We start from the raw sequence: 26,297 nt of genomic DNA, 5'->3' as shown, positions 1-26,297 counted from the left end.
ATGGAACAGTCCCCAGTTGAATAAAGTAGTATGCAACATTAAATAAAATTCCTCTTCAGCTTTTTCAGTTATTGATGGGAGAATTATTAATATAATGACAATGCAATTGTATTGCATTTCTGTGGCCTTTAGAAAACACTGTTTTGACAAGATAGATTAGGGTTAACATTGGGCATTTTGCCTTCTCTTTTTCTGAAATATTCAGAATATCACTTCAGGCAACATAAACCGCATTGCATTCCATAGTCTTTCATGGACCAATGACACCGGGGAGCATATTTTTTCTAAAGTTTTACCTAATTAAAGAGCCAGTGGCTCAAAAGTAGTTCTTCTGCCCTACAGGAGATGGAAAATTAAACCTTTATGTGCAAAAAGAAAGAAGGCCAATCAGATTGCACCGTTTAATGTGGCAAATTCACATTTAAGACCAAACTTTGAAAATACCTTCAACTTCACAGCATGTTAAACCTATATTACAGGTAGATATCTGTGATGAAGGCATCTAATATAATCAAAAGCAGCCCAAATCTTCTTTTAGACTATTTACATATTCTAGAATTCATGATTTGATGTTTTATTATTGTTATTATTATTTGGTTCTTTATCAAGAATTTTTATATAACCAATGTCTAACAAATATGCCTAGTTATTTATTAGATATAAATAGACAGCATTTCAAAAGACCATCCTAGTTATCCATTCCAAAAAACAATCAAACCTTGGCACATCCCTCATGTGTGTTCCTCCACCTAAAACCATCTGTAAAATAATATTTCCAAAATGTCCATCATGGCAAGCATCTCCAATAATCTTTGCTTAATACTTAACATCACAATCTTCAAAAAAACTTCCTTGTTTAGCCTGAAATGCATGTTTACAAGTGAAAAGTGTTCATTTTGACCCAGAAACTTGCAGGCATTTCACAACAAGCCTTTGATTTCTACACTTAAAAAAGAGGTTCAAATAGTAAACATTGAAATTATACATGCAAAACTGTCTTTTCCAGTCCAAGGATAGTTTCCCTTGCATCAATGCTCTCTGATGGCAGTTCTATCTGTGAAAATGGGGTAGTCCACAGTCATGTGGGGCTGTTTGGTGGAGGGGGGCGTTATCGTCCGTGTCCACCGGCTCCTGAGCATTGCCGTTCGTGGGGCAGCAGCGAGGAGTGAGTTTGCGGAGATACTCCGCATGGACAGGTTTGTGGCATTGTAGCACATGGATCGCCTCGTCGATTTTGAACCATTTCCGCTTCCGACCTGAATAACATGTACAATACAAAACATTTTCATTAACAGTAGTACACTTTAAAAAAAAAAAAAAAAAAAGTTTCCTTATTGGTTCCATGAAGAACTTTTAACATCCATGGAATGCTTTCGTTCCACATTGGATCCTCTGTAGTGAATGGGTGCCGTCAGAATGAGAGTTGTTAAAAACAACACAATAAACCACAAGTAATCCACACGACTCCAGTCCATCAGTTAACACCTTGTGAGGTGAAAAGCTTCATGTTTGTAAAAAAACAAACCCATCAAGACATTTTAACTTCAAACCGTTGCTTCCTGATAATGTCCTTTATCAATAATATTGCCTTCTCCAGTGAAAAAGTCATCTTGTCTGAATAAGGAGAGAAATATGCACAGATCAAGATCAAGTGTACTGTGGATTACTTGTAGATTATGCTTTTATCCTCTGTTTGGACTCTCATTCTGACGGCACCCATTGACTTTGAATTTTGGGGTGAACTATTCCTTTAAGAAAGAAAGATTCTTGAGAGAAGCCAAACTGGTTCTTCAATTGCACTACAACAAATCCCCTTTTATTTCGAAGAGTATTGTTACATTTTGTCCATTGCCTGAGGTGACTGAAAATGTATTTTGTTCTCACAAGAGTTTCATTTACTTCTAACATACTGTTACTGTTATTGCTGCTTGGGTTTAAAAAATGTATAGCTTTATTTTAAATACAGTACAGAAGGTCAACTTCACTGTGAACTTGTCAGACGTTTGGCTGCCCAACCATCTGGCTGACAAACATTCCACTGTATTTATAGTCCTGAAAACAGTCCCTCACAAAGTGCTGAAACTTAAACATTCACTTTAAGCACTTTTAAATATGTCATATATGCAGGAAGGTTAAAGGTCATTACTTTGACAATCCCACTATTGACCTTTTTTTGCATTTGCTGCTCAGCCCTGTGTGGAGTAAACCCATTTCCACTCTGTGTATTGAGGTTATGGTGCCCTATTTGGCAGCTGAAACTATGGTACAGGCGGAGCGAGGCCAGTGATAGGGGAGTGTAGTGACGCTAACTGGAAAACAACTGTGCCCCTGCTAACAGCACGCCTCTCTGTGAACAAACTTCGGTCTATTTATACGGCTGCTGGGAGTGAAGGATTACCTGTTTTTTTTTCTTTCCTCGCCATCTACAAATAGTGCAAGTTTTGAATTGCGCTGTCTGTGGGCAAATGTTATTATTGTGTATCCTTCCTGACAACAAAAGTTCAGTAAGTAAAAGGTTTTAAGGGGCTAATCCACATGCCAGCTCTTTATCCGTAATAGCTTAGTAAAATCGTTATGTAAATCCCCATATTTACAGCTGCTTACAGATCAGCAGTTGTGTCTTAGGAAAAGAAATCGTCTGGTTATGATAAGCTCGTCTAAAACTATTTCAATTCTGTCCCGTTAGCAGACTAAGCTGTTTGCACACAAATAAAGTCCCCTGTTGATTTACTGCAGACATGGGAAGAGGTCGCTTTGGTAAAGTTACAAGTGAGCTCCTCTAGAGGACTCAATTACCATAAAAAAAAGTCAATGGCTGAGATCCCACTTAATTATTAAAAATGGCTTTCAAAAAAAGTCACACTGTTGTTATACCTTGATCAAACTGAAACACAGCACAATCAGTGAAGTCTGATTCCTGAATGGATGATTTTTTGGAGTACTTTCTATTTAGTGAATCAAAATCATACAGTGCAACCGGTCTTATCCGATTCACAAGCGATTGACTCTTTCAGTCTGGCTCTTTTTAGCGAATCTGAATCACTTGGAGGAATTACGAAGTAAACCCAATTGACTAACTGAACTGTTTATACACATAACTTACTCAACTTACCAATATTGACCGAGTCCTCCCAGTCTTCCAGGGTCTCTGTAACAGTAAGCACATACACGTAGGTCCGATGCTTGCTGTCCTGATTCTGCTGTACAGAATGAGAGATATAAAGTTATCACATGGCCACACAATGTGTGAAACGCAGTAAAACATGCACTGAGAAGGTGTCAAGAGAAGATATTTATAAATGTTTATGAAATAAAGTCTTGTTTATTGAAGTACAGTATCAGTGACGTGCTGAAGTAACGTCTTACTTTATATAAGGCAGTTTGGCAGTCTTACCTCAAACACCCCCAGTAGCCTGCCAAGGGTGCCCCTCACGCCAGCCTGTTTAAGCAGGAACAGACACAGAAAAAGCATTAGAGAGACCTTTCCGGTTTTAAATATGGTCAAACTGCAAGTCATACACAAAAAAACAACTAACAAGCACTCAAATTCCGTTCCTTCTAACAGGCCACACTAACATCAAAATTTATTCATGATGCTTGTTGGGGTTAAGGCACTTTAAAAAGGAAATGACTTCGGCTATGACATAAGCTGCAGCATGAGTCTATCAGTGTTAACAGCGGCTTAACAAGAAGATGAACACACCGAATTTCTGGAAGCTTACCAGCCGGTGCTGACACATTAGCCCCGGCTCACTGATCCGTGAGACCAGAGCTGCATGTTTCCATAACACAGGAGATTCCCGGACAACATGATGCTCACAAGGGAACATCATGTCTTCATTCAGACACTGCATAATGCCACAACCAGCCCGAGCTTACCCCGCAAACTGGGTTGATACGACGGCTCACAATCGGAACTGACAAACAACAGGGGGCGATTTCAGGGAGTATGAGAGATTTTGTCTATTTAAAAGACCCTGAGCGTGTTTCTGTCATCTCTGGGTATCCTCATCTGACACAGTCATATGACATGTGCATGGCCCTAGACAAACCCTAAACACAAAAAGCTACTTTCATTCTGTCACCCAGAAAGGGACCAAATTTAAACATTTTATGAGGTCAAATGTCATTTTTATGGCCAATCTGCATTAATTTAACTTGACACAATACGTTTTTTAGGTTATCCTTTAAACAAACATAAAAAATGGCAGGGTTCTTCTCATAAGTGGCCTGTTTTAAAAAACGGGAGCTCTTTGGGACATCCCACCCCATGGCAAAGCCCCCAGGGGTAGTAGTTTGGGTCCCATGAGTGCATGCCGTAATTCACAGACAGGTTTATGGTCTCCTCCAGGGTCTCCCTAACACGCGAATAGCTTGAGTTACACCTTTTAAACCATTATGTAACTAATAAATCCCTCGAAGTAAAAATAAAGTCTAGTGCATGAAGGATAAAATGGAAAAATGGGCCAAATATGGCTTAGATGTGCAGGGTTTTTTTGGTGTGTGTGTTATGCCATTATGCAACTGAAATTTTAAACCTGGAGTATTCGATTTTGAAATGATTGAGTAGAATTCAACATGTTATTAAAAGAAAACCTCACAACCTGGCTGTTTTATTTTATTATACAGTCAGATGCAATACAGTACAGCTCTACTGTAAATGTCACTATTGGTTTTGGGTACCAGAATTAATTTTACTTAAAAAAAACAATAAAAAAAACAACACTGACTGCAGTAATTAAATGCATTTAAAACGGGCAACCGCAAGCGTTCAAACACCGTGACTCTTGAACCTCTGGGACATGTACATTTCAGACAAACGAGGCCAACGGTAACAGGACACGGTTTCTAAATGTCGCTGCAATGTTTCACAGCTGTCAACAAATTACCCTCTTGGCAACCTCTACAACGGCCCTTCAATGTCATGACACAGCCCATCCTTGAAACCAACAACATAACCATTAGCTGAGATAGACATGAAAAGATTCATTTAGCGAAGCCACTTAAATTGAAGATGACAGAAAATGGGACCATGCGCATATTGCGAATGACGACGGATCTATAGGGTGGTGGTGGTATCAGATAACCATAGTTCTCATACCGGTATCTGTAACAGTTGAGTCAAAGGTGTTGGCAAAATGTAATGGAATGCAGTGTGGATGAGAGGATTTAATGGCCTTTGTATGAATAATTTAATTGCATAAAACACATTTTAAAAGATAAACCTAGATAATTGAGCTTACTCGTTAGTTTTTTTTATATTAAATAGATAGTCATTGTATGGATAAATAAGAATTCTTTTAAAATACCTTCTTTTATAATACAAAAGAAAGCAATGCACATGTTGAACAGCATTAGGAATTCGACAGGATTATCATTTTTGGGACAACTATTCCTCTAATATTACACCATATTTTTCTTTTAGACATTTCTTTTCTACAACTGAATTGAAAATTGGCTTACAGAGATGATGACTGTTTGCAGCTTGCTATACAGTGTCACATATTTCTTTTCTAAAAATAGTACACAGCACATACAGTAGTAAAATATACTGTTAAGTATGCAATAAGAAGTATGCATGGTGCAAAGCAAGAAAATCCTGGTGACAAGATATGGGACAGCTGCAACCCATAACTCACTTAAACATGAGCAAGGTCTCAAGGTCGACAGCCCCTCAAAAGCCTGAGGAACCACCATTACCCAACAGACCACCTGATGATGCAACCAGTAAACCAGTGAAGATAAGAAAAAATGTAATTTTACTAATACTCCGTGAACCTCTTGTGATTCCTACATGTATTAATTAAACCTGATTCCTGCAAAATTACTAAAATAATAATTCTTATATTAATGAATGTTGTTCTAATATTACACTACACAGTATTCCTTGCTAATGTTAAATATACATTATAGGGCTGGGACAACGCAAAATATGCGCATCGATTCGTCGACCTGTTTTTATTTCTCTAAAAAACGTTTGCAAAACGTTTACTTTATGTGCGCTAAATATACTCGATGGTCGGATCAACATTCTGTCCAACGTTATATTATCAATCCAGGGGTTTTTCAGCATTGATCTTTTTTTTTTTTTTTGGAGGCTGTCAAAGCCTTTGATCGCTGTGCCTGACAGGGCGCGTACGAGAGAGCCCCGGCTGCGCGCGCACACTCACAGTCTTCAAACATCACGAGCGCTTCTTGCTCTCTCTCTCTCCCTTGTGCATATTAATCAAAATAATTAAACACGATATAAAAAGGGCGAAACACCTAAGTTTCACGCGCGCTCGCGCACTCACAGTCTTCAAACTACACGAGCGCTGTCTTCCTCTCTCTCTCCCTGCCTCCCTCCCTCCCTCGTGCATATTAACCACAATCATTAGACACGATAGAAAAAGGGCGGAACGACAAAGTTTCACGTGGAGCATTTTTTTCTCCACGACAGGCTGCTGGCTCCCACTGTTCATTTTTTTTTTTTTTTTTTTTTTTGGGAAAAACACTCGTATTCTTTCAATTGCTCTAAACAAGTATTTTGGGTGACCTTTTTATTGAATGCTAGACATCAAGTTGTTGTTATTTTCATCTGAAAGAAGAACTTTTTTTCAGTAAGCTAGGCCCTATGTGTTCAGTAAGCTTGTTTCAGTAAGCTATGTGTATTCAAGGCTTCAAGGTTTTATTGAATGCTATCTCTACAAGTGCAAAGTAATGCATTCTTAGTCAGTCTTTTATATTGTAATTTTAAGAGCAATAAACATATATTGCAATGTTAAGGAATTCATGTTTTTTTTGGTTCAGATATGTAAATCAACATGTATAAATTGTTAGTAGTCAATTAATGGGGAGATAATCGAAATCGAATCGGTCTGGAAAAATTAATCGTTAGATTAATCGATGCATCGAAAAAATAATCGCTAGATTAATAGTTTAAAAAATAATCGTTTATCCCAGCCCTAATACATTACCATTCAAGAGTTTGGAGTTGGTATCATTTTTTAATGTCTTCAGTGTCACAAGATCCTTCATAAGTCATTCTAATATGGTGATTTGGTTTTCAAGACACATTTCTTATTATTATAAATGATGTTGCAACAGTGTTGAGGTCTTAGAGGTTCATTCAGACTTTTTTCTGAGGAACAGGTAGAAGCGTTTTTTTTTTTTAAAGGATCTCACCTCCTCATAGACCTCTCGAACCGCAGCTCCTCCAGGCTCCTCTTCCGGCTCCATCCCTCCTCCTGGAACGATCCACTGATCTGGATGTCGACTGCTGCTAACAAGCAACACCTGCCACACACATATTCACAAACAGAGCTTATTCAGATAGACCAAATCCAAATGCTCATCAACACTTTGTCAAAACATCTTGATTATGTAACTGAGTCTAACCTGATACTGCTCACAGTGCATCAATCTGCAAAAGTACCCTCCAGTTGATAAACTTTCCTGGCATTCTTGAAGAAATGTTGAACTCATTTCATATGATGCAATTTAATTTTTTCCTTTCTCTTTGGAGTGTTACAAGCTCTCGGTGCATGAAGAAGATCTGTAGAGTTGCAAAGACTAAAGTCTCAAATCCAAAGAGATATTCTTTATCAAAGTTAAGACTCTGCCATGTCCTCCTAAAACGGCTCGTTCAAACACGCCCCCACACGTCTACATCACTATGTAAATATTTGAGTAATGCTGCCCAAATATTCTGGCAAAGAAAGAAAGCGTGGTTTCAGTAACCGCAGCCATGTCAGGGAGATGCTGTGTGCATCTAGGCAAAAGCAAAAGCACTTTATTGGGCCTTCTGAAAGTAGATGCATTTAGGAATCCTTAAGAGTCCTTAAGTTTTGCACATTGCGTGTGAGAGAGAGAGAGAGAGAGACAGGGTCACACAGTGGAGTCAGCTGTTTAAACTGTCCGTGGCTTGTGTACTGCAAACACATACAAGCATCATCACTGTGTCTGTCACGCCAATCTGTTCCCCTTTAAGGCTTGAACTGATGGTAAAACTAAGGACATTATTAACTGTCTTTAAATTTATTTTGAAAGACATAGCTCGCAATTATGGAAAGGGGCGTTACATTTCCAATGAGTGCTTGCGGTGTTCACCCAATTGCAAAGCACTGAGTCAGTTGGCCAATCAGAGCAGACTGCGCTTGGCAGAACCAGGGACTTTGTAGAAAACTACGCGTTTGAGAGAGGCAGGGCATAGAGGACCTACAATAGTGTACAGTATTTGAAAAATAATGAGTTTTTGGAACATTAAAGCATGTCAACATATTCTGTTACACCAAATACACAAAATAAATATCTTAAAAAAAAAAAAGCATCATATGACCCCTTTAAAGTGATAGTCCAACCAAAACATTTCTGGCATCATTTACTATATGATTTTATTTCTGTGGAACCCCAAACCATCTCGATTGGGTTCAGGTCCAGTGACTGTGGATGCACCCCATCACTCTCCTTCTTGGTCAAATAGCCCTTGATGCCTTCAGTGTGACTCTACAATTTTCATAGTCATGAAAATAAAGAAAACTCTTTGAACGAGAAGGTGTGTCCAAACTTTTGGTCTGTACTGTATAATATATGTATATATATATATATATATATATATATATATATATACACACACATATACACACACATATACACACACACACACACACACACACATATTCATATATATATGAATATGTGTGTGTGTGTGTGTGTGTGTGTGTATATATATATATATATGAATATGTGTGTGTGTATATATATATATATATATATATATATATATATATATATATACAGTATTCTTTCACAAAACAATGTAGTTCCTCAGAAAGAGTTGTGGTTCCAACAAAGTGGTTGCCGAGTAACACACAGAGGTAAACAAAAGCCCCTTTCACACTGCACGTCGGACCCGCAATATTCCCGTAACATTGCCTGGTCGCCTTCTGTGTGAAAGCAACCACGTCCCGGAATTGATTACCGAATTGAACCCGGGTCGGGGACCTAGTAACATTGCGGTAATCGATCCGGAACGAGCGCTGTGTGAACAAAAGCCAGATCTAATTCTGTATCGAAGTGATGACGCGCGTTATCGCGCGACTCTTTTACCGGCTGTTTTGAAGGAAGATCAACATTCGCGACGAAAACATATGTGCAAACTGTAATGAAGCAGAGATCCGTTAGTTCCTCACTTTCCGCGCTGACGCCGAGATCGTTTGCTTGCTTCAGTTAAAGTATAACGTGCCAAGCGTTGTCGACTCGTACATTACACGTCACGCGCTGATGTCACGTGTCGTTACGGGATCTTCAAGCGTTGTGTGTGAAAGCACGCACATATACCGGGTCATCACTGGCAGTGTGAAAGTGCCAAATCTAGCGACCAGGGAACAATTACAGGAACACTTTACCCCTGTATTTGCCGGAATGGCAGTGTGAAAGGGGCTTTTAGACGTATATTTGTAGTGTAATTTACAGCTTCTAACGCAGCTCAACAGAATTGATCACCATCAAGGACGGGAACGATCTGTTTCATAATAAGTTTAGTATTTTTCAAATTAAGATATTTTTGATGAAATCTGAAAGCTTTCTAACCCTGCAAAGACAACAATGTAACTACCACGTTCAAGGCCCAAAAGCAGTTAGTAAATCGTTAAAATAATCCATGTGACATTAATGGCTCAACCTTAACTTTAAAAGCTACAAGAATACTTTTTGTGTGCAACGAAAACAAAAATAACAACTTCATTCTACAATTGCATAACAATACCACAACACATGCATGTGCATTCTTCTCTTTGCAAATAAACCACAATGCACCCAGGTTCTATGTCAGAACGCTGGCTCCTGCATCAGCAGCATCACACACATGTCATGATACTGTCATGACCGCCCAGTGGAGACTGACATAGAAGAGAAGAGCTGTTGAATAAAGTTGTTACTATTGTTTCCTTTGCCCACAAAAAGTATTCTTGTAGCTTTATAAAATTACGTTTGAACCACTGATGTCACATGGACTATTTTGACAATGTCCTTACTACCTTTCTGGGCTTTGACCATGTCAGTTGTGTTGCTGTCTATGCAGAGTCAGAGAGCAAGGACCGTGGTATTTTAGCTAAAAAAAATAATCTTTACTGTTCTTGGCTAGCCTGAGGGTGTGTAAATTAACAGCAAATTTTCATTTTGGGGTGAACTATTCCTTTAAGGGGCTAAAAAGTTGCTAGGTTTTTCTGGGCGGTTGTTAGTTGGTTGTTCTAACAGATGTCTGACAGATAATTACAAGCTTGATCACTTACAAAAATGTTAATAGAGCAAATGCAATATTTTTTACTGAATTGTATATTAATTATGACTGCACTTCTACTTCTATAATGAGCTATAGCTACTGCGATTCCATTGCATTACTCTCAGTGAATGCGGTCACTCTCCACTACTCTTCTAGAAGGCAATCGTATATCTGTGGAATCACTTCTTATAAATAAACTACCGGCAACAGCTGCCTCAGCCATAGTGACAGATTCTGTCTGCTGAGAGTCAAGCTCTGCTTTGGAATATGAGTTGTGGGAGCAAAAACAGCTGCGGCCGGACCAGGTGACCATGAGATGTGGAGAAATCTCACAGGTTCAGCCTTCACAGTGCTCAGTCATAGCTTTAATTTGGGAAAACCTAATATGCCTACAAATGCAGGTTCAAGTGAGTTGTTAAAGAATACGAACAGAAAAATACAGCAACATAATATTGAGTATTAAGGTTTTTTTTTTTTTTTGGTCACCTTTATTTTTAGCAATTAGTGCACTTTTATTCCAGTAAGCAGTCAATATTTGGCTATGTGATATGGCAAGTAAAATTCCCCATCCACTGATAACCATAAAAGCCATTTCACTAATTATTTTGATACAGTTGTCCTTGGAACTGAGAAATTAATAAACCTTAGCCACAAGGTAACAAAACTTCTGGCAGCACTAATGTTTAGAAAGTGTTGTCTACATTATAGCATGTGTGGTTATTATATTAAATTAAGTTCAATACCTTACCTTTACACGAATATATACTGACATCAGATATATATATATATATATATATATATATATATATATATATATATATATATACACACATACACTGGCATCAAATTAGATTTTATATATATAACATTGAGTTATGGTTTAAAAAAGATAAATTCATAAATGTATATACATTTTAGAGAATATGTATATAAATTAAACAGAAGTTATGAAATTCATAAATTAAATTACCACAGCTTGTACTCCTACAGTTGGCATTTCAAATATAAATATTTAATTTACAAAAACGTTATATGACAACATTTATGGGTAAATAAAAAAAATTATAAATGAAACTTTTAAATTTAAAATGTCAAATTTTCCATTCCATTCTAAATCAAATTTAAATAAAAGTGTTATTTTTGTTACCTCCTTAAAAAGAATTTGTATCACTGAGATACTTTTAATACATACGTTTCCATTAATACATTTAATTATATTTTATTTGTATTAAATTCTATTTATTTAGTTTTTGTTATTTTTATTATCATTTGTTTAAAAAAAATTGAAATACTTTATTTCAGTTTGTTATTTTAGTACATCAAGTTTGACTAAAAGAAAATGCTTAATAAAATAACCGAAAAAATTACTGAAATGAAATGTTTAATAAAGTGTTTTGAATAAAAAGTTTTAGTTTTATTTAACTTTAATATTCCTGATTTAATCTGAATTAGAATTTTAAAGCATTTTTAATCCCGATAAAAAAGTTACACAACCCTGCTGTTCAGAGATCAGTCTTCCAGCTAATGACGTTCAAAATCAAGGATAAAGAAAACATTCTGAATCAAGGACTGTCTGGAAGCCAAAACAAATAGATAACCGTTTCTATGTCTTATACCATAAAAAACCCAGCACATTCCTTTGAATAACATTCCCTAAACAACGGTCTAATATATTAATCACACTTTTTCTCCATTAAACAAGGATTAATTAGCTTTATTACTCCAATCCTTCACAGTCCTGAGCATCTGCTGACACACTGACCCAGTTCAGAGTCCCACTGACACTCAAGATGAAGTACATGTTAAATCCCAGCATGAGTCTGTGGGGCACGTGTGGCCCCATCTTCATAAACATGACTGAAGAGAGCGCAAATCTTTCCGCCCCAGCAAACAGTGGCTGTCTTCCAGTCACAATAGGCATCAGGGTCAGAGCCATTTTTGAGGTATCAGGAGAGTCTGTGAAAGTATTTATGGATTAGTTCACAAATACTGTGAAATTTCTTACATGTGTGTGTTCCTGGGAATCGACCCCATGACAGTTGCTAGTGTACCAGAGATTTTGAGTCTTTGAAACTATTTGTGGACTACTTTATAATAAGTATTACAAGATTCACAAACACTTTAAAACTTCTTACAGTGGATTGACACGTGTGTTCCTGGGAATCGAACCTATGACCTTCCAGTTGCTAGTGTACCAGAGAAGCTAATGCCAGGCTAAAATAACTAACGAGCATAACAGCATGTAGTCAGAAGATCAAACCTTTCACTTCATTTGCAAGTTTGAAAGGTAAAGCTCACAAGCCAAAGGAGGAAACGCTTATGGCTTAAAATCAGTCACGTACAGCACACAACTGAGTGCCGCTTCGTTCTGGTTTGTTTTAAGGGTCATTGTTCAGGTTCAGTCCACTGTATCATGTTCACATTTAACAGGATCATTGTTGCTATGACTACTCCAGCACTACTCTGGCATTATTGTTATCAAACCAGCTTGACAATTCAAAAACTGCAATAAAGTCCCTGAGGCGAATGTGGTCCTTGCGGTAGACCTGAAATTACAGCTTATCGCTAACATAAATGTTTGTACACTTAAACAATAGCTAGAGTTATAAAATCTACATTTGTTTAGGACAACTCCATCCGAAGACGAAAACAATCAAAGCCACAACATTCAATACGAATCATAAGTGGGCGAGAGAATGACAGAGGCTCAAACCAAAAGCACACCCAACACATTTTTCAGAAGCACCGTACCAGCAATGTTCTTTCTGGTTGTAAATAAACATGTAAACCACACTCTCAAGAGAACCACATAAATAAAAAAAACAAAAAACAAAAATCAACCAGCCGTGTTTACGTAACATTGTTTCAATGATAAATTAGGCAAAAAAAATTCCACAGATTTATCATCAGCTGTGTTCGAAATAGTGTATTATTGTAGTGTTCTATTGCTGCAGCACATTATGCAATATATATATATATATATATATATATATATATATATATATATATATATATATATATATATACACACACACACACATACATATTGTATGTAGATACAATCTTGTATATAGTATTTGTGTGTGTATGTGTATAAAAACCTTGCTACATTAGGCTAACCGTGACTTGTCATTAGACTTGTCTTAAGTCGCTGGGGTATATTTTTAGCAATAGCCAAAAAAACTAAAACAAAAAAACATTGTATGGGTCAAAATTATTGATTTTTCTTTTATGCCAAAAATCATTAGGATATTAAGTAAAGATCATGTTTCATGAAGATAGCTTGTTAATTCCCTATTGTAAATATATCAAAACGTAATTTTTGATTAGTAATATGCTTTGATAAGAATTCATTTGGACAACTTTAAAGGCGATTTTCTCAATATTTAGATTTTTTTGCACCCTCAGATTCCAGATTTTCAAATAGTTGTATCTCAGCCAAATATTGACCGATCCTAATAAACCATACATCAATGGAAAGCTTATGTATTCAGCTTTCAGATGTTGTATAAATCTACATTTCGAAAAATTTACACTTAAGTCTGGATTTGTGGTCCAGGGTCACATATTATTGCTCTTTATTAGTTTCGATGGCTTCTATGTGTATTTGTGTGTGTGTGTGTGTGTATATATATATATATATATATATATATATATATATATATATATATATATATATATATATATAGACTCTTATTTTGTAGATATGCAGATACTGATTAAAACACATTACCAACTGTATATCAACACCATTGTGTTTTGCACTTTCTTCAGAAAATGTGCAAATGCCCTCACATCCACCCAAAACACCAACCAAAACATAATGAGAAAAGCAAAGTACCCTCTTCACTTTCTTAGAAAAATGCGAAGATTCAGCTATTATTATGTCTTTGTTGAGTCTTGCTGTAGCTGACGGACCACACTTAGTGCACTTCTCGAGGATGTGCAATGTCGTCGCCTGTACTCGGCCTAGCTGTCGCTATGACAGGAATGTACTGACGTCCACAGTAGACTGACTTCCTTTACTCAACTATTAAAATGATCAAGAGTCAATAGAAATACACACAAAAGAAGTACAATTCTCCCCAAACAGGAGTATGAAAAAAAAAACGGCAAAACTGCTACCGACTGAATCAATAAGACAGAAAAAGATAAAAAGTGGGAAAAGGAGTCCGTCAGGGGACAGTGAGTTCTGTCATTCTGGTTCTATAAATTGCTGCTGATAGGTCACTTGGAGCCTCAGAACACAGTGTAACTTACCTCCTCTCCTCCCCCTCTCAGTGCTAATCACATGGAGGAGAGACCTGGGAGACCAGGTCCTGTTGCAATGCGGAATATTCCGAGTCCGAAGCACCCATGCCTCAGCATGTCTTATGTAATCAGACTTCAAAAGCTCTAGTGGTACTTCTTAATTAAAAATACACTGACTTGGTAGTTTGATCAAGTTTAAGTTCATTTAAGGAAAAGAAGACATCTCTGGGGGAGTGTTTGTGTATATAACAGCATTTTCCTGTAATTTCGGAGTGCACTACCCACATCAAGCCCTCATCTCAGAAGTCAAGAACACCTCGACTGTGACTGACACATTTCATAATAAAATGTATTTTTACTCTTAGCAGAACCTACTTTCAAGGAGGTCGCAAAATGTTACGGGTGATCAATTTCATAGTAACTGCTCTTTAAGAATTCTCAACGGGAGACTTTAAATTAGGTTGAATAGAAATTGTATTTTATTTTGTGTTCCATTCTAAAGTCATGGTTTAGAACTACATGAGGGTGAGTAAATAATATAAGTGATTACAGTTCGGGAAATTACTTTTTCTCCTTTGTAACTATTCTCTTGATTTTTTGAACACCCAATGTATGAAGTTATATAAATTGACTGTACATGTCAAACAATCACAAAACCCTTAGTTAGTACGCACTAAATAGAGCCTCTATAAACTACATACAGTTTCAACTGAGTCTGTGTTTTCATAAATACTTACCAATCCTGTGGTAGACCAATCAAACTAGCTGAAAACTAAATCTCACACGAGCATTGGCTGATTCAGTACATTTTATAAAATATTAGGCAACAACCCTGCTAAATAAAGAACATTGTGTTTATTCTCTCTCTCATATAGACTACAAAACAGTATACAAATACCTTAAACCGCAAAAACCATGAAAACATTCGATTGGAGAACGGGTAACAACTAGTCTGTGAGATACGATCTGGATGAGAAATGATGTCTTAAGCAGAAGGTCAGTTGCTACCTGTTGTGGACAGCTGTCATTACTCAGGAGTAAAGCTCACTGCTGGCTTTTAGTGAGCTGATCTCATTGATCACAATTATAACACCTCCCATCAGTCCTCCATGCAGAGTCATACATTTCTAGACATGAATCATGAATTAGTGGTCCTTAGAACCACCCATAAGAGTCTTATTGTGATTTTACTTGGGTGTACAGTGCGTATTTACTTTAGGGAGTTAAAAAGGATTAAATATGGCAAGCCATTTTAACATTCTGTCCTTAAAAATTAATAGCATTTATGTTACCATTACTTATTTAGGTATACTTACACACTTTACAATAATTTCCTGTTAGTTAGGGTAAGAAAATGATAGCTCATGAAAGCTCACACCAATTAAATATGAGCAGATACAACTTTTCATTTTGAACAATTTATTAGTAAGTCTTGAAATTAAAATTTACTTTATAATTAATATTAGTTACTGTTACATACTCTGCTTTTATAATACTACATGCATGTATTCATTTTATTTAATATAATTTAATTGAATAGGAAATGAAATAAGTACAGTATTAGTACAAGTAAAACAGGAATGGATACTATTTAAATATATCAGTAACTAATAAATAACAATAGTATATTGAATAGTTACTATTAAACTGGATTAGGTCAGAAGATAGTAGTTAATAGCTGCCACAGATACATATACCAATCAATGGCAATGTTGCATTGGAATAGTTACAAGTCACTACTTATTTAGGGACTATTAACTAATTGAGTTGACGTGTTGTCACTGTTGGATGGTTCCAAATGTTAACGTCAGTCAACTAACAATGAAGTTATTAGGCTAACTACGTTTAACTAACGGGACCTTATTGTAAAGTGTCACCAGATAAGCTTCCAATGAGTAGTCACTACCGGTTGGCTAACATTAATAAAAGGAATAGTCATTGTATTGTAAAATATATAGTTAGTAACAAGAAATAGAATTGAAAAACGGTTTGCAATATCTATTTCTGACGTCTCTGAAGGCGACGGTAGTAGTAGTAGTAGGCTACTACACGTAAAGCACCAAGCACATCTGCACTTATCTCAGCTTTACCTCGTCCTCCCGATCGTTCTTGAAACACAGACAGGCTGCTCGTTTTTTGAAGCCCTCTCCGTCATATGTCCTTGTCTGATTGGGCTTAAATTTCATCATGTGGGGTTTTCTCCGAACAAAACAAGAATACAAGTGTTCTCGGTTGCCTAGTTTTTGGATCCTCCGCGCAACGCAGCTGCCTTTCAGGCCAAGAGCTGAAAGTCGTCCTAGATTTTCCAGGCTGATCATGCAGTTTGCATTTATAAGAAGCGCCTCACGTTGAAGACATAATTCCTCTCTTGACAGCGGAAACTGGGAGTTGTGGTGTTCTCGTCTTGAGCATGGTGGCTGGTTGGTGCTGTGTGAACACTCCTCTGCTGCGGCTCTCCAGCTCTGCGCAGTCGCTTTAAATCAGCTGCAAGAGGATCTGCGTTATAAACCCAAGATGCTATCAACAGATAGGCGTTTCCCTTTTTGATAATATGAATGAGAAATCATCCCAGCCGCCAGACAAAAGAGGAAACTGATTCACGATGGTTAGAAGAGGGTAGGATTAAACAAGTCTGCATCGCTATAATTTATATACAAATGTCAGCAGTTATTGACTCAAAGTAACACTAGAGACAAAAGCCACGCTGCGGAGTTATAATGGTGATGTTGTACTGGCGCCATCTGCTGGTACCCTGAATAAATGCAATCATTTGAGTGCAAAAAGAGATTTAAAAAAAAATGTTAAAGTCTTCTTCATTATTTTAAGTCTTTGGGGTTGATGTTCTCGAATCAACACCTCACCGACTTATTCTCTGCAAACCAGTTTTTTTTTCTGACAGATTCGACTCGAAGAGTGAATCAACGATTTGACCAAAGTAGTGAAAAAAATCCTATTATAGTCGAAGGAGAAAGAATGATACAAATAAAACGTGCTGAAAACGTTTACCATTTGTTTAATAATTTAACAACACAAATCAGATTACTAAAACGTGCAAGATAATTAATCGTCGAACGGTTTTAACTAGTTCCGGCGAGTCAAAGAACCGACTCACTTAAAAGAACCGAGTCACGAACTATTGTTGGAGAAACAAAATGGGAAACACTGACTTAGCCACATAAAAATCGTAAAATACTAACAGTTGATAAAGTTTAATGATGCAGACATCATCTATACAAGCACAACAGCAATCTTCAGAATTTAATAGGGTACTTGTTTAAATGAAATAAATCTATAAAACTGACCACAGGTTGTTTTAGAGTAATGGTAAACATTATGCTGTGACTAATATTTTCTCCAGCCTATGAAAGGTTTCTGAAAGGCAGGAAAACAGCAGACATGGAAAAACAAAAGAGCCTTTAACGTGTTAGTCATTCTTGAAAGTATAATAAAACCACCACCATAAATATTTCTTATTAATCAACAGATTTTTATTTACAGAAAGAACAGAAATATGTGTGTGGACTGTTGTCATCACATTTTAAAAAGCAGGATCTTTTTCCCCTTTCTATAGAAAGTAGGAAGTTACAAACACAGTTGAAATTTATGTTTTAACAAAAGACCAATCGTGGGAATTGAGACAAAGCCTTTATTGATCTTTTGCAATGTTTCTGCAAACATTCCCACCCCTCGCCCCTTTACTAAAACCTCACTATTCATCATTTGTCTCCAGCCCTCCCCTTCAACCATGGCGTTTCAAAATAAATGCTTAAGGGAAGAAACAGACAAATGAATCTCGATGCACTGGACTGTGATGGACACAAAAAAATAAAAAGCACGCAATGATGGAGTTTCAAGAGTGCAATTAGTACAGCGATGGCAAGATAGATAAAACAAAACACTAAAACCGGATACATTAACAGAATTGTTATACTAAAAGAAATATTACGCAAAATCTCCATTCACTCTAGCTATATCTTGCACGTAGTCCAAAACATAAATTAAGTCTACATTAGGTTTTACATCTTTATCGGTTTCTGTGATGGTGGAAGGACTTTCCAGTTTAACTATATCCCTGGTGAAATTACTGTTTGCATGTGATGTAAAATCTGGCGTCTCTTTTCAGTTTTACTGAACTTAACACTTTTTTGCTAGGTTTTCTATCAGGGTACGTCTGCAGTTTGAAAGAAGGGTGTTCTAAATGGGGGCTAGTCTGCTGCTCCTCATTAATAATAATAATAATAATAAAAAAAAAATAAAAAAAAAGAGCAATGAAGAAAATAGGTTAAAAGAAATAAAAAGTTACCCCCTTTCCAAAAAAAAAAAAAAAAAAAAAAAAAAAAAAAAAAAAAAAGGACAGACAAATGACAGAGTTTTAATGCACGCTTCATAGCAGAAGTCTGCGGCTACATACTCAACCACTGTGAAAAAAGCCGTTTGAGTAGATCATCTGCCCATGCATCTCAACAGCAGTGAATCAGGACAAAGACTTTTATACTAATGTGCATTTAAATCACAAATCGCCTGAAGTTTTCTTTTTTACTTTTGTCTTAATATATTCTTTACAGTTTATCATAATTTTTTGTTTCCTAAGACTGTGTCCTTTAAATGAAAATGAATAGGTCTTGGCAGAACATGGAGTTGTTTTCAATCTTGATTTCCTCTTTCTCTCTCTCTCTCTCTCTCTCTCTCTCTTTATCTCCCCACCTACATTTCTAGACTTCAATATTGTGTCCGGCATAAAGCCTGGTCCATGTTCGGGCTGAAAAAGACAAACAAATGCAGAGTTAATATACCCGGAAGTGTTTTCTCTTATAGTTAAATCCATGTACAGATAAATTACATGGTATCTTCCGCACAAAGCTGACTTCAGCTCCAGCTGTGTAAACAGAAAGGGTGTTGATTTTTCCAATTCATTATGACTAACAGTAAAAAGCAATTAGGAACAGCAAAACAATGTACTTCGAAGGCAGCTACATGAGATAAGAATGATTTCACAAGAGTATTATTATGGATTAAGGCCTCTGGGACACACAGACTACCTCTGGCCTCTTAAAGCTTATTGAACCCCCAGAGGAAAAACCTCTGATTTAAGGGAATTTACAACAAACAAACATATATTAGCAATATCCATTATTCATTCCATATTTTGACAAATATTTAAAATATTGTGTGTTCTGCAGAAGTCAAGTCATTAAGGTTTAGAATTGTATGGAAGCCCGTTTCCGCCATGGAATAAAATAAATTAAACGGTAATGCGACTTTCTCTCAGAATTCGATCTTTTCTCTCAATTTTAAAACCTTTTTTTAATATAAACTCAGAATATTTACATGTTTACATTTTCATTTATGCATTTAGAAGACGCTTTAATCCAAAGTGACTTACAGTGCATTCAGCCTACACATTTCTTTTCACCAGTATGTGTGTTCCCGGGGAATGGAACTTGCATGGAACATGTGAACTCGCAATTGTGAGAAATAAGTCCGAATTACGAAAAAAAAAAAATGCAATTTTTTTTTTTTTTTTTTTCTGTTGTCAAAAAAAAAAGTTGCGAGATGTATTTTGAATTCTAATATTTATCTTGCAATTATAACTTTCTATCTTGTAATTCCAAGTATACATCTTGCAAGTCTGAGTTTATAACCCTTCATTGACTTTTCTCAGAATTTTGAGTTACACTCATTACACAAGTTTTTCCCAGAAATGCAAGATTATATTTTGCAATATTTCCTCAGAATTGAGAGAAGGAAGGCAGAATCATAAGACAAAATTTTTTCACCAGCCCCCACCTGTCTCTATGGCTTGAGCTTCGTTAGACTTCCACTGCTCTGCGACGTCATTTGCTAGAGGATCATCAGGGTTGGGAGCGCTTAGTAATGCCTGGATTGATAACAGCACTGTGCGGATCTGCAAGGCTGGAGACCACTTATCTGTGAGACATCATGCCATTAAGAGAGATAAACAAGAGAAAGAGCATTAGCAGAAAAGTAGCTGCTAGCTTCCATATGTGCAGCCCTGGACAGTCGAGCAGAGATCATTCTCTGTGATCTGAGATCCTCAATCTTCCAAAAAAGATTAAATGGGCAAATCTTTCACACTATATGCATGTTAGATAAGTGAGCTATAAAATCTAATAGACTCAAACTGCCATTCCTCTAAGGTAAAGGTAAAATGAGTCTTTTCCCAGAAATCATAACTTATATTAATTTTTCTTCCACAGACTACTCAAGGGACAAAATCCTAATTTCTAAATTTTATAAGCACATTTTATTGCCTATTTCAACCGCGGGTGAAGGGGAAAAAAATCATATTTATCATTTTTACTGTCTACTGTTATGTTAATACTGTTACAGGCTTACAGAAATTAAAAATACATAAATAATAATAAAATATTATGTAGCAAGGAATTATTTGGATAAAAATGTTAAATGGGTTTCAAGTACGTGTTTTTGCTTCAGAAAACTTTTGCTTCTCCCATTTTCTGTTTTCTCTTAATATGAGCAAACGCTGTCAGATACAAACACAAACAATTTTATAATATAATTACTGTAAATACTGATAGTCTAGCATTCACACTGAGGAATGAATGAACTGAGAACAAAGGTTGTTCCGAGCTCATTTTTAGCTTCATCTATTGAATTTTCACCATCACACAGAAACTCACACGACCACATCATATCTTCCATATCACACACACACACACACACAATTTTTCAAAAGTAAAGAAATTCAGTAATCTTATGAAATTTGATTTAAATTCCAAATTTACATTTTTAAATGTCATTTATTCCTGGAATGGAAAAGCAGATTTTAGCAGTCATTACTCCAGTCTTCAGTGTCACACGATATTTTAGAAATAATTTGAAAATCTAATTTGGTGACCAAGAAAGATCTTATTATAATTAATGTTGAAAACAGTTGTGCTTCTTTATCATTTTGTGAAAAGCATTTTTTTATGAATAAATAGTTCAACATTATACATTATTAAATGTCTTTACAATCACTATGTAACATATCCTAGCTGAATAAATGTAGCAAGTAATACATTATAAAAGTCTTACTAACACCACCTTTTAAACGGTGATGTATGTAAAAATATATGATGTGTTTGAAGTCACAGCAAATGTGACATATAGAAACAGATTCTTTAGGATGTGATACCTAAATAATGAAACTTCTAGTGATCATCTGACTAACTTCAAAAGAGAAATCTTGCCATTTTAATGGCAGATAAAATGATGCTCCATAATAGCAGAATGACATTAGTGCTTAGGTCAAGATGACTAAAATCCGCATGATCTGTTATTTAGAAAGTTTTAGAAAATGAAATAAAACACTCTCTCACCTTTCAAAATATCTAGACATATTCTTCCCAGCTTGTCTACATTGGGGTGATATATTTTGGTCATGAAGCGTACTTTCGGAGCTGCCATGGGATATTCTTCGGGAAGAAAGAGTTCAAGTTTAAAAGTTCCTCCCTCGAAGGGGGAGTCTTGAGGTCCGGCGATGACCACATGGAAGTAGCGAGCGTTCCCCTCATCTGGCTCTGCCTTTATACCTGGCACCGGCTCTGCCAACAAACGCTGTGTTTCCTACACACACACAGACACATGGAAACAGGATCAATTAGACTGGAACATCCAGAATTTACACACTCGGTAAATTAGCAATTAGCCAAAGCACTGGTACTGAGACAGTCGAACACATCGGAGTAAACAAATCAGTAGAAAGAAACATTTAATGTGCACAGTGACAACCGTTTTGTGTTACTGAAAAACTGTATCGCTTCACCTTGTAACCTTCCACAATGTTCATGTAATGAAGACTAACTGTCCTACATCAACAGCACATTCCAATGCCAAACAAACCTGTATGGTTATGTGATACAAGGACTTACAGGCCATTAATAATTTTCAAATCTATTAAATCTATTAATTTGCAAAATGTGAAAACTGGAGATGAAATCCCTGGATTCTTATTGGTAAACAAAAGTACTATAGTATTTATCAAATTATTTGAACATAAAATTTGTTAAAAATTGTTCCATCCCTGTGGAATTCTGCTGCATGTTATTATTGATATATATATATATATATAAATTTTTTGCTAGAAATGAATACTTTTATTCAGCAAAGTTGCAATTTAATGATGAAAAGGGACAGTAAAGACAAATATTTTTTTAATAAATGCTGTTTTTAATTTTCTTTTCATCAAAAACTTGCATCTAAATATTCAGCTCTGACATCACAGAAATAGATTATATTTTTAAATAAATTAAATTAGAAATAGGTATATATAACATTCCACAATTTTACTTTTTTCCTGTATTTATCATCAAATAAAATCAGCCATGGTAAGCATAAGAGACTTCTTTCAAAAACATTTTAAAACTTACTGACCCCAGAGTTTTAAATGCTACTAGGCACTAATAATTGAACCATGAAAGGATTCCTGAAAGTCTATGTATCTTAAATAAGAAAAGTGGTTTAATGTAAATATCACCCAAGGCACAAACATCACCATAAAAACTGCTGGTTAGGCACTCACAATGTTTTCAGTAAACACTCTTTGCACGACATTAAAAAAAAAAAAAACAGTGCCTGGCAATTTCAATATCAAATCACAGTTCTTATTACATAATCAGCCTTGACACTGTCCTGTAGCTTGGAAATTAGCATAGTATTATCATGGTATTATATCTCAAAGGTGTGCACATGAATTTAACTCATGTAATGCCAGGTAATTTCGATTTTCAAAGTCACCTGGAATTCATTAAAACTACATTTATTTGCCCTAAAGTACTGTAATATTGTGAAAATAACACTACAGTAAAAAGAAAAACTATTTTCTATTTGAAGATGTGTTAAAAAAATATTTGTGCGATGGCAAAGCTGAAAACTGATTTGATAATTCATACTTTTACAGATTTTGGGCTTTTGTGGCTACCTCTAGAACACTCTCAGCATGTAAAAATTGGACCTAAAATAATGTAGTCATTGTATATAGTATCTGGCATCTAAAAACAAGTCTTCAAGGGTTAAACTGACAGTCACTAAAACCAGATCCAGACACTTTGCGTCCTATGAGAGAGACACGGGGCTGAACTTTAAAGCCCTGTGGAAACTCACACCCATATATGACTAATGAGAATCTGATATGACCCGTGGAATGCTTGAGTCTGGAGACGTCGTTCATCCGAGAACTGCTGTACTCTACTACACCTGAAAGATTGTCTACTTGGCATCTGAGAACTTGTGCCAAAACGTGGATATTACAATCTCAGTGTCACAATCCTATTCCCAAAAGCTACCACACCTGTCCTGTAAACAAGTTCAAAGGGCTATGTAATGATGAACCTGTAAAACAAGAATCTTCTACAAGAATTTCCAGTTGTTTAACTGGACAAAACTAGCAAGAGATATTTTTATAATCCTGAAAAAAAAAAAATTCGCTCTACAGCAATATTATAAACCTTTTTGATTTGGTTACTTTTGATCAGTTTGATGTGTCTGTGCTAGGGATATGCCAGTATCAAATTTTCCTGTTGCGATAAATTGCTCATGCTTTTAGCACAGTACTGAAATGTAACATCATAGCGAATACACAAATCTGAATGGATATTTAGGTATGCTTTAGAAAGTAGTGCAACTGCTGTATTAATGGGGTTTCCAATGGGTTTGTATTCTTAAAATGCATTCCAAATTTGGAATAATTTGTAATATATAATTATTCACTGTATTTAGAAGTGCCCACAATAACAATATCGTGCATATTCATTACCATAATATATTGCATACCCAAATGCCGGCACATGTCTAGTCTGTGCTAAATAAAAAATATTCAATTTTAACTCCAAGCACAGCCATATACATGTTATTATCCCTATGTTTTTACTGTTATCTCAGTTAACTTAACATATCCATTGTATTCAGAATGAAATTCCTCACATTTTTTCCAGCTAACCCACAGACAAAACCATGCAGAGCAAACACAGACAAGAGAGGGGCTCCCTGTCATGGTCTCATGCTTGGGGGACATTAAGGATGCATTCACAGCCCTCCAACGCGCATGAGTCAGTTCATTTCCCTGCCAAACTGAGGAAGTATACATTTATAGATGCAAAACATTTTTATTAACAGTATCCTCCCTGACACCAAAAAATGTATGGGTGCATATTATTATATCAGTGGATCCCTTATCCAACACACCTGATTTCACCCATCAACTCGAACTAGAGAACTAAACTGGGTGTGTCTGATTAGGGAGACATACACAATGTGCAGGGCAGGGGGTCCTCCAGAAGAGGTTTGGGAACCACTGTACTACATATTAGCAATACCCACATATGCCCCAAAAAGTACAGAGGCACAGGGATGCATTAGTGACAGCTCTAATGGATTTAATATCTATCTTAAATATGAGGAAACATGCATTCAGAGTTGAGATATTATCAGGAGGAAGCCGCTTGTGTTATTTAACTAGCCACAAATCTGTTCACTGCAAAGTTATTTAAAAATATTAAATGAAAATAAAAAAAATACCCTGTTGTTATTTGCTTTTATGTTTTTCCCAAAATTATCACATTCTTTTGTGGAACACATAAGGAGATGATTAGGATTATCAGACACTGACAGCTCAAGACCCCATTTACATTAACTGCATTTATTCTAAAAAATGAAAGTGAATGGAGACTGAGACTTTCATTTTGTCTAATATTTCCTTTAGTGTTCCAGAATGACACACATCTTTTGTTTTTGGTTTGAAAATGCACAAGGGTGACAATGAGTTAAATCTAAATAAAATTTGGGGAGCGGTCCCTTTATTTCAGCGTTAGACTTTTAATTATTCCGGGAGAATAAACATGCGGATGTTCTGTTCTTCAATTAATGTCTTATTTAATTATCTCTTCTTGTATTTAATTTGGCATTACAGCTGTTTTGTGGCCTGCAGTCATTAGCTCATTTAGCAGCAGAAGCAACGCAACAGCTTCCCTAGCCTGAAGGAAGCGACCGAGCCGAACTGTTTTGCTTATAATCGTATCCTTAATGGTCATATAATCATCCTGCATGTAGGAAAACATATATATATGACTGTCTATAAGTGAAATCGTTAGGGGAAATAATTGTGTGACTTCTTAAATTCCATCATTTTGCCAAGTTTTACGCCTAGCTAGCGTCCCAGGAGCGGTTAGCTCGCGAGCTCAAACACAACAGCTCGAGCACAAGCAATGAATGACCGCGAGCGTGCCTCTCTGACCATTTACACTTCAGTTATTGTGGAATTAGTTGGGTTTTTAATTTTGGTTTGCAAATTTTAATGAAAAAGACACAGGCTCTTCGCCGTTTTTCACAGCGGTGGATGTATTTTTAACCCACCCATATTCGGGAGACGAGTGAATGTACCGAAACGGAAGTGGCTAACAAACAGAGTGCCAAACGCTAAGCCAGCTGTCGCTTCTCTTTGGCTGATAGTTTCAATGCTATTTAAGGATTTCGTGGTATTATGATTTAAAAAAGACGGACTAAAAATGCGTAGTGTGTCTCAATTCACGGTTACCTTAATGATCCTGCGGGGCAACCCTGTCATCTTGTCTTGAATGCGGATTTTAGCTTTGACTCAGTGCCTCTTACTTCGTTTGCATCGACGGCGGAGACGCAGTGCACACACGCCTTCCGGCGCGTTGCGTCCAGATGACGCGGAAACGGACGAATTTGAGGATGAAATGGAAGTTGTAGTTTGTATTTAATTAAAGCTGTTGCTTTCACGCGTTCAGAGAAAACAAGTGAT

The 26,297-nt window shown here is 36.3% G+C and overlaps 2 protein-coding genes across 4 annotated transcripts in view; both read right to left on the bottom strand.

The window, feature by feature from the left end:
- Nucleotides 1-17,119, bottom strand: part of LOC127977691 (diphosphoinositol polyphosphate phosphohydrolase 3-beta) — a 17,522-nt gene extending 403 nt beyond the window's left edge. The window contains exons 1-6 of one of the 3 annotated variants that reach the window (XM_052582698.1): nt 16,603-16,743; nt 7,378-7,534; nt 7,165-7,275; nt 3,395-3,439; nt 3,113-3,200; nt 1-1,256 (exon numbers count right to left, since the gene is read on the bottom strand). The exon at nt 1-1,256 is cut by the window's left edge and continues 403 nt beyond it. In XM_052582698.1, coding sequence (XP_052438658.1) covers nt 1,051-1,256; nt 3,113-3,200; nt 3,395-3,439; nt 7,165-7,275; nt 7,378-7,464 — 537 coding nt within the window. In that variant the 5' untranslated portion in view covers nt 7,465-7,534; nt 16,603-16,743 and the 3' untranslated portion in view covers nt 1-1,050. Of the gene's footprint in view, nt 1,257-3,112; nt 3,201-3,394; nt 3,440-7,164; nt 7,276-7,377; nt 7,535-16,602 lie in introns of all 3 variants that reach the window. The other 2 variants (XM_052582696.1, XM_052582697.1) reach the window with 2 other exon arrangements.
- Nucleotides 17,120-17,978: 859 nt separating this feature from the next.
- Nucleotides 17,979-26,223, bottom strand: LOC127977717 (ubiquitin-conjugating enzyme E2 N). The gene is made up of 4 exons (XM_052582744.1): nt 26,067-26,223; nt 21,856-22,102; nt 20,300-20,440; nt 17,979-19,271 (listed from the first exon to the last, which is right to left on the bottom strand). The coding sequence occupies exons 1-4, from the start codon at nt 26,094-26,096 to the stop codon at nt 19,225-19,227; spliced, it is 465 nt and encodes a 154-aa protein (XP_052438704.1). The 5' UTR covers nt 26,097-26,223; the 3' UTR covers nt 17,979-19,224.
- Between the last annotated feature and the right edge of the window lie 74 nt (nt 26,224-26,297).

This window comes from Carassius gibelio, chromosome B18, assembly GCF_023724105.1.
Source record: "Carassius gibelio isolate Cgi1373 ecotype wild population from Czech Republic chromosome B18, carGib1.2-hapl.c, whole genome shotgun sequence".
NCBI lineage: Eukaryota > Metazoa > Chordata > Actinopteri > Cypriniformes > Cyprinidae > Carassius > Carassius gibelio.
This window is presented reverse-complemented; position numbering and strand designations above follow the sequence as displayed.

Coding starts and splice junctions, on each gene's coding strand:
- LOC127977717 (XM_052582744.1), bottom strand. CDS start 26,096: ATGACAGGGTTGCCCCGCAGGATCATTAAG. Junction 22,103..26,066: donor TGCCCCGCAGGATCATTAAG/GTAACCGTGAAT, acceptor GTGTGTGTGTAG/GAAACACAGCGTTTGTTGGC. Junction 20,441..21,855: donor ATGTCTAGATATTTTGAAAG/GTGAGAGAGTGT, acceptor GATGTCTCACAG/ATAAGTGGTCTCCAGCCTTG.